General features: G+C 43.0%; 1 protein-coding gene across 1 annotated transcript; it reads right to left on the bottom strand.

Annotated features, from left to right (window-relative positions):
- Positions 1-4,439: 4,439 nt before the first annotated feature.
- TPD52L3 (TPD52 like 3) lies at positions 4,440-5,532 on the bottom strand. Its single transcript, XM_043565676.1, is given in 4 exon segments — positions 4,440-4,725; positions 4,728-5,029; positions 5,031-5,217; positions 5,220-5,532. Coding segments are annotated over 4 exon segments (687 nt in total). The 5' UTR covers positions 5,332-5,532; the 3' UTR covers positions 4,440-4,639.
- Positions 5,533-6,670: the final 1,138 nt, after the last annotated feature.

Raw genomic sequence — 6,670 nt, 5'->3', positions numbered from 1 at the left:
TAGGTGTGCTATTAGATTTTGTATTTGGGATTTTTCTTGTTTCTTGAGATAGGCCTGGATTGCAATGTATTTTCCTCTCAGGACTGCCTTCGCTGCATCCCAGTGTGTTTGGATTGTTGTATTTTCATTTTCGTTGGTTTCCATATATTTTTAAATTTCTTCTCTAATTGTCTGGTTGACCCATTCATTCTTTACTAGGGTGTTCTTTAACCTCCATGCTTTTGGAGGTTTTCCAGACTTCTTCCTGTGGTTGATTTCAAGCTCATAGCATTGTGGTCTGAAAGTATGGATGGTATGATATCCATTCTTGTATACTTATGAAGGGCTGTTTTGTGACCCAGTATGTGATCTATCTTGGAAAATGTTCCATGTGCACGCGAGAAGAAAGTATACTCTGTTGTTTTGGGATGCAGAGTTCTAAATATATCTGTCAAGTCCATCTGATCCAATGTATCATTCAGGGCCCTTGTTTCTTTATTGACCTTGTGTCTAGATGATCTATCCATTGCTGTGAGTGGGGTGTTAAAGTCCCCTGCAATTACCACATTCTTATCAATAAGGTTGCTTATGTTTGTGAGTAATTGTTTTATATATTTGGAGGCTCCTGTATTTGGCGCATAGACATTTATAATTGTTAGCTCTCTGATGGAGAGTCCCTGTAATTATTATATAATGCCCTTCTCCATCTCTTGTTACAGCCTTTAATTTAAAGTCTAGTTTGTCTGATACAAGTATGGCTACTCCAGCTTTCTTTTGACTTCCAATAGCATGATAGATAGTTCTCCATCCCCTCACTTTCAATCTGAAGGTGTCCTCAGGTCTAAACTGGGTCTCTTGTAGACAGTAAATAGATGGGTCTTGTTTTTTTATCCATTCTGATACCCCATGTCTTTTGGTTGGCGCACTTAGTCCATTTACGTTCAGTGTTATTATAGAAAGATATGGGTTTAGAGTCATTGTGATGTCTGTAGGTTTCACACTTGTAGTCATGCATCTGGTACTTTGTGGTCCTTCCAACATTTCACTCACAGAATCCCCCTTAGGATCTCTTATAGTGATGTTTGAGTAGTGATGAATTCCTTTAGTTTTTGTTTGGAAAGACTTTTATCTCTCCTTCTATTCTGAATGACAGACTTCCTGGATAAAGAATTCTCGGCCGTATATTTTTTCTGTTCATCACATTGAAAATTTCCTGCCATTCCTTTCTAGCCTACCAAATTTCAGTAGATAGGTCTGCCACTAGTTTTATGGGTCCTCCTTTGTAGGTTAGAGCCTGTTTATCCCTAGCTGCTTTCAAAATTTTCTCTTTACCCATGTGTTTTGCCAGTTTCACTATGATATTTCATGCAGAAGATTGATTCAAGTTACATCTGAAGGGAGTTCTCTGTGCCTCATGGATTTCGATCCCTTTTCCTTCCCCAGATAGGGGAAGTTCTCAGCTATGATTTGTTCAAATATACATTCAGCCCCTTTCTCTCTCTCTTTCTCCTCTGGAATTCCTGTTATATGGATATTGTTCCATACGATTGCATCACTTAGTTCTCTAATTCTCCCCTCATACTCCTGGATTTTTTAATCTCTCTTTTTCTCAGCTTCCTCTTTTTCCATAATTTTATCTTCTAATTCACCTATTCTCTCCTCTGCCTCTTCAATCCGTGCTGTGGTCACCTCCATTTTATTTTGCACCTCATTTATAGCATTTTTTTTATGTCCTCATGACTGTTTCTCAGTCCCTTGATCTCTGTAGCAATAGATTCTCTGCTGTCCTCTATGCTTTTTTCAAGCCCAGCAATTAATTTTATGACTATTATTCTAAATTCTTGTTCTGTTATATTACTTACATCATTTTTGATCAATTCGTTAGCTGTTGCTACTTCCTGGAGTTTCTTTTGAGGAGAATTCTTCCATTTCGTCATTTTGTATAGACCCTGTGGTGGCTCCAAACTGCAGGGCACTTCCCCTCTACTGTCCAGAGTACCTTGTGTTGGTGGGTGGGGCCACAGTCACACCTGATGTCTGCCCCCAGCCCACCACTGGGGTCATGGTCAGACTGGTGTGTACCTTATCTTCCCTTCTTCCAGGGGCAGGACTCACTGTGGAGTGGTGTGGCCCCTGTCTGGGCTATTTGTACACTGCAAGGCTTGTAGTGCTGTTTTGATGGGATCTGGCATATTAGTTGGTGTGGATCTGAAAGGTGCACAGAGGCGGGAGGGGCAGGCTCAGCTCGCTTTGCCATCAGTGGTCCCTTGCAGGAGGGGCCCTGCAGCACCAGGAGGGAGGCAGACCCTTCAGAGAGATGGATCCACAGAAGCACAGCGTTGGGTGTTTGCGTGGTGCAAGCAAGTTCAGTGACAGGGACTGGTTCCCTTTTGAATTTTGGCTAGGGGATGGGAGAAGGAGATGGTGCTTGCCAGTGCCTTTGTTTCCCTGCTGAGCTGAGCCCTGTCACCCAAGGCACAACTCTTGTTCCCAGTGTCCTCTCACCCTCCCCACTCTTTGAAAGCAGAGCTGTTGACTTTTGACATTCCAGATGTTAAGTCCCACTGGTGGTCAGAACTCATGCAGTCTGGCCCCTCTGCTTTTGCAAGCTAGACTTGGGGGCTTTGCCTTGCCGGGTGGGCCTCCCCTCCACCACCCCTCCCTCCCACCAGTCTGTATAGTGTGCACCACCTCTCTGCCCTTCCTTCCCTCTTCCCTCGGCCTCTTGTCTATGCTTGGCTCCAAAGAGTCCATTCTGCTAGTCTTCTGGCAGTTTTCTGGGTTATTTAGGCAGATGTGGGTGGAATCTAAGTAATCAGCAGGATGTGGTGAGCCCAGTGTCCTCCTACGCCACCATCTTCTTGGGGCCATATTGTAGGGCAACTTTCTATTGCCTGGTTTTGTTGTGTAATAAACAATTTGGCTCTCTTTGTTCCTGGCTCCTTGGAGGGTGCTTCTAAATCCTTGGAATTTCCTGAGTGATAGGAGTGTCTTTGGTATTTATGGTAGATCCCTGGATAGTTTTAAGGTATGGGCTGGCCCTGCTGGAAAGACCCACCCATGTGATTAGAGGTTTGGGGATTTGGGCCACATGATATCAGCCTGAACCCTGAAACTTTGAAGATGGAAGCGGGGCTGGAGCTTGAATTCAATCATGTGGACAGTGATTCAATCAATCATATCTATATAGTGGAACTTCAATAAAAACTCTGGATACCTGAATCTTAGGTGAACCTCCTAGGTAAGTAATCATACATCACTGTGGTGGGAAGGTGATGTGTTCTGAGTATATGGAAGCTTCATATTTCCTCCAAGATCTCATTCTATGTATATCTTCATTTGGCCAGTCCTAATTTGTATCCTTTATAATAAAACTGTAATTTTAAGTATGGTGCTTTCTTGAGTTCTGTGAGTGAAGACAGAAACTTCTACCTCAGGCAATATGATTGAAGGAATGAAAGTAGCTGCCAGGTCCTGGCATTTTGAAAATGGAAAAAGAACAACACTTCCCCCTCCACCCCCAATTCCCCTGAGGACTCAGGTTTTGTTTTCTTTTCAGTTGGGGCTAGTTTTAAAAGAGGACAGACTTGGAGTCAAAGAGACCAGTGATGTATAAAATCAGTTAGGTCCATTCGGAGGCATAAAGAAGGTCCAGCATTACAGGGGATGGGCATCATGTTTAAAATGTTGCAATGCTGCTTAACATAGGGGTTTATGTTTCTTGACTTTGGCTATGTTTTCCCTCCAGCCCCTCAGATGCAGATGGCAACAAACTAGGAATTGCTGGAGAACAGAGAAGCAATTTTTTCCCTTTTAGGTGGCATGCTATTTTGGCAGGCACATGCTGTTATAAGGGATAAACTTTGATATACAAAAAGATTACAAACACAAGGCAAAGTCAAGTCACAATTTTATCTTGAATCCACAGTGGCAATCTCCTAAATTGAAGCTAGAGCTACTTTGTTTAATTAGGAGCTTCAAAAAAAAAAATCAAGTTTAGTATTATGTTATAATTAGTCTAATAATACTTTCCCCTCCTTTCTGAGGGTCTTAGAGAGAAAGGAGTGTTCTTGATCATCTTTTTAAAATAAAAATTGTAGGCCAGGTAGAGCTTTCAAAGTTCCTTCTGAGATTTAGGGAAGGAAGGAAATGAGGAGGGGTTAAAATTACAGATTATTTCATACATTTTCCCAGTTCTAAAAAGAAAGCTACTTTGGCATTCTGATAAACTAGTTTTCCAAAAAAGATTTTGGGCTTTGGCCTAAGGTCCCTCTAAAGCCATTGTCCTGTCCATTTAAATGCAACTCCAGAAAGGCTAGTATAGTGATACATTTCATCTGCCAACTTTAGTGTAAAATAACTGGGTACAAAATGTTGGGTTCTCCACCCCAACAGCAGCAAATACCTATGTACAAATGGGAACTCCTTTTCTTAAAACTGAACTCTGCCCATTTCTTGAATTAAGTTTGCCACTGTGGTTTAATTGCTTATTTATGATAGGCAGAGTCACAACTGTGATGAGGAAAGGGAGTTCTTGCACTGGTTAGGTGGCCAGGCAAGATTACCAAGGGGTTCATACTGGCTCCAGAAAGGGAAGCATGTCATGCCCACTGCTTGCAACCAGATCGTCTCCACTCCTTGGAACCAGAACAACTCCACTTCAGTAAACTGGATCACTCCCACTCTTGGAAAGTAGGAGCGGATCATCTCTCCTCCCTGAGGCTGGGAATGGATCATCCCTATTACAGCTGAAGAAGGAAGGTAGACACTGCCAAGCTGTCTGCCACCTGCCACTCTAGACCTTATTGTCCCCATAAGACCTTCAAATGATCTGAATGTGGCTGACTTCTTCATGTCTCCAAGCTTCCTGCAGATGGCAGAGCCCATGGTGGACAGGGCAGCTAACATCTTTTGTTTCATGTCGACATTGGAGACTTGAACATCGTGCCAGCTTTTGAACAGATTCTGCCTCAGCCCCACCAAGGTTATGAGGCCCAGCTTTCTCTTGAGCTCCATACCATGTCTTTTTTTCACTTCCAGGGCACGGCGTTACAATTTTCCCGTCTAATTTAGTGAGCTCAGATTTGATCTCCTTTCCTTCAGCCTCTGTGAGATCCTCTAGTTCAGCAGTTGGGTGGGATTCATGTGTGCTTGCCAAGGTCTCTGTTGTCATGGTTCCTGGCATGGACTGGAAATGAAGATCTTCATGAAGAGAGTCCAGGTCCAATTCTTGGTAAGAGAGTCATACTTGTAGCCAGGGGAGAAATAATCTTGGCCAACAGAGTCGAAATCTAAACCTGCAGAGTCCGACCCTTGGCTTGCAGAGTGGGACTCTGGGAGCAATGCATCCATGTCTTATTAAGTGGACCAAACACCTTGGCGGCTGGTTGGGTATTCAGACGTTATTCTGACATGCAGAATGGATGCCTCAGCCCGGAGGGTCCACTTCTGGGTAGAGGGTAGGGAGTGGGCAGTGATAGGGACCTGCCCCTCTGGCTTCGGGGCACAGAGGCAACACTTACTGGCTGAAGGAACAAGTGGAAGGAACCTGGAGTCAGCTGCAAGGACTCTAACACTGTGGGTGGTGGTTCGACGTCACAATCATCGTGTAAGGTGGGCAGTGGGCCCATTATTGTCAGAGAAGAGAGGTACTTTTATTTCTGGTATAGTGGGGGTAAGTCCTCACTTTCAAACAAAGTCTGACTTCCCTTACAGACACCAGATATTGTCAAACTCTTGAAAATCAGTTGAGCCCTGTGTACAAACAGAAAATTTCTGAACAAGCTCAATACATACAATAATTAAAAACCGCCCCAAAGTGGGGCAGAGAGTCTAGAACTCTTGGCCTTTACCTGTCTCCATTTTCCCTTCCCAGGTTACCAAAGGGCCTCAAGAAACTCTTAGGACTACTCATAAAGGAGGTTTGGAGGCTACTCATAACTCTTGAGTCTAGATGGTGACTAATGTATTCACATGGCATAAATTATCAACCATGTCAGAGGCTTGGGATGGTGAAACTCAGAAAGTGAATCTCTCCACTCAAAGCTGTCTGTTATTTTTGGGAGTAGAGAGAAGGAGAAAAGTAAATCTGTAATAGTTGCAGCAAATTTAAGCTTAACAAAAAATGAAGACTGTTGTATTGTGAGAATTCAGGAGAGAAGGAGTAAGCCATGGAAATGGGCATGGTTTTCAATATTGTAGTTCCATTTTTTCTCCAAGCAACCACTCACATTTCAGAAAGCATGTCTGTCTACATAGATGGTTATCAGTTGTAGGAGATGGTCTGCAAAGTAAAATGGTAGTTGGATAGGTTCTGTCAGGATGTAAAACCACCATATCCCTTATTTCTACTCAGAGGTTGTAATGTATGCAGTGGAAAAATCAGGACTTCAATCCAGTGAGGGCAGGTGGTCACATATTTCTTAGCCCATTGTCAGGCTACCATTCCCAGGGAATAGCCTTGAGGAAGTTTTAGCTTTTGTGATTTTGTTGGAGATTCTGGTAATTATTGCAAGCATGATCTTGTGGAACATGATGTGATCCCTGGAAAATTTCAGCAATTTGCCATATGCATGCCATAGGTAACTACATAGCATCTAGCTGGGCTGTAAACTAACATCAAACCTTCCTTTGGGTTTATATTATTAAATAACCCTTTCATATAACTCAGTAGTGTTTATTATTGTGTTAC

The sequence above is a fragment of the Prionailurus bengalensis genome, chromosome D4 (assembly GCF_016509475.1).
Source record: "Prionailurus bengalensis isolate Pbe53 chromosome D4, Fcat_Pben_1.1_paternal_pri, whole genome shotgun sequence".
Classification (NCBI taxonomy): Eukaryota; Metazoa; Chordata; class Mammalia; order Carnivora; family Felidae; genus Prionailurus; species Prionailurus bengalensis.
The sequence above is the reverse complement of the archived record's forward strand: the minus strand, read 5'-3'. Positions and strand labels throughout refer to the sequence as shown.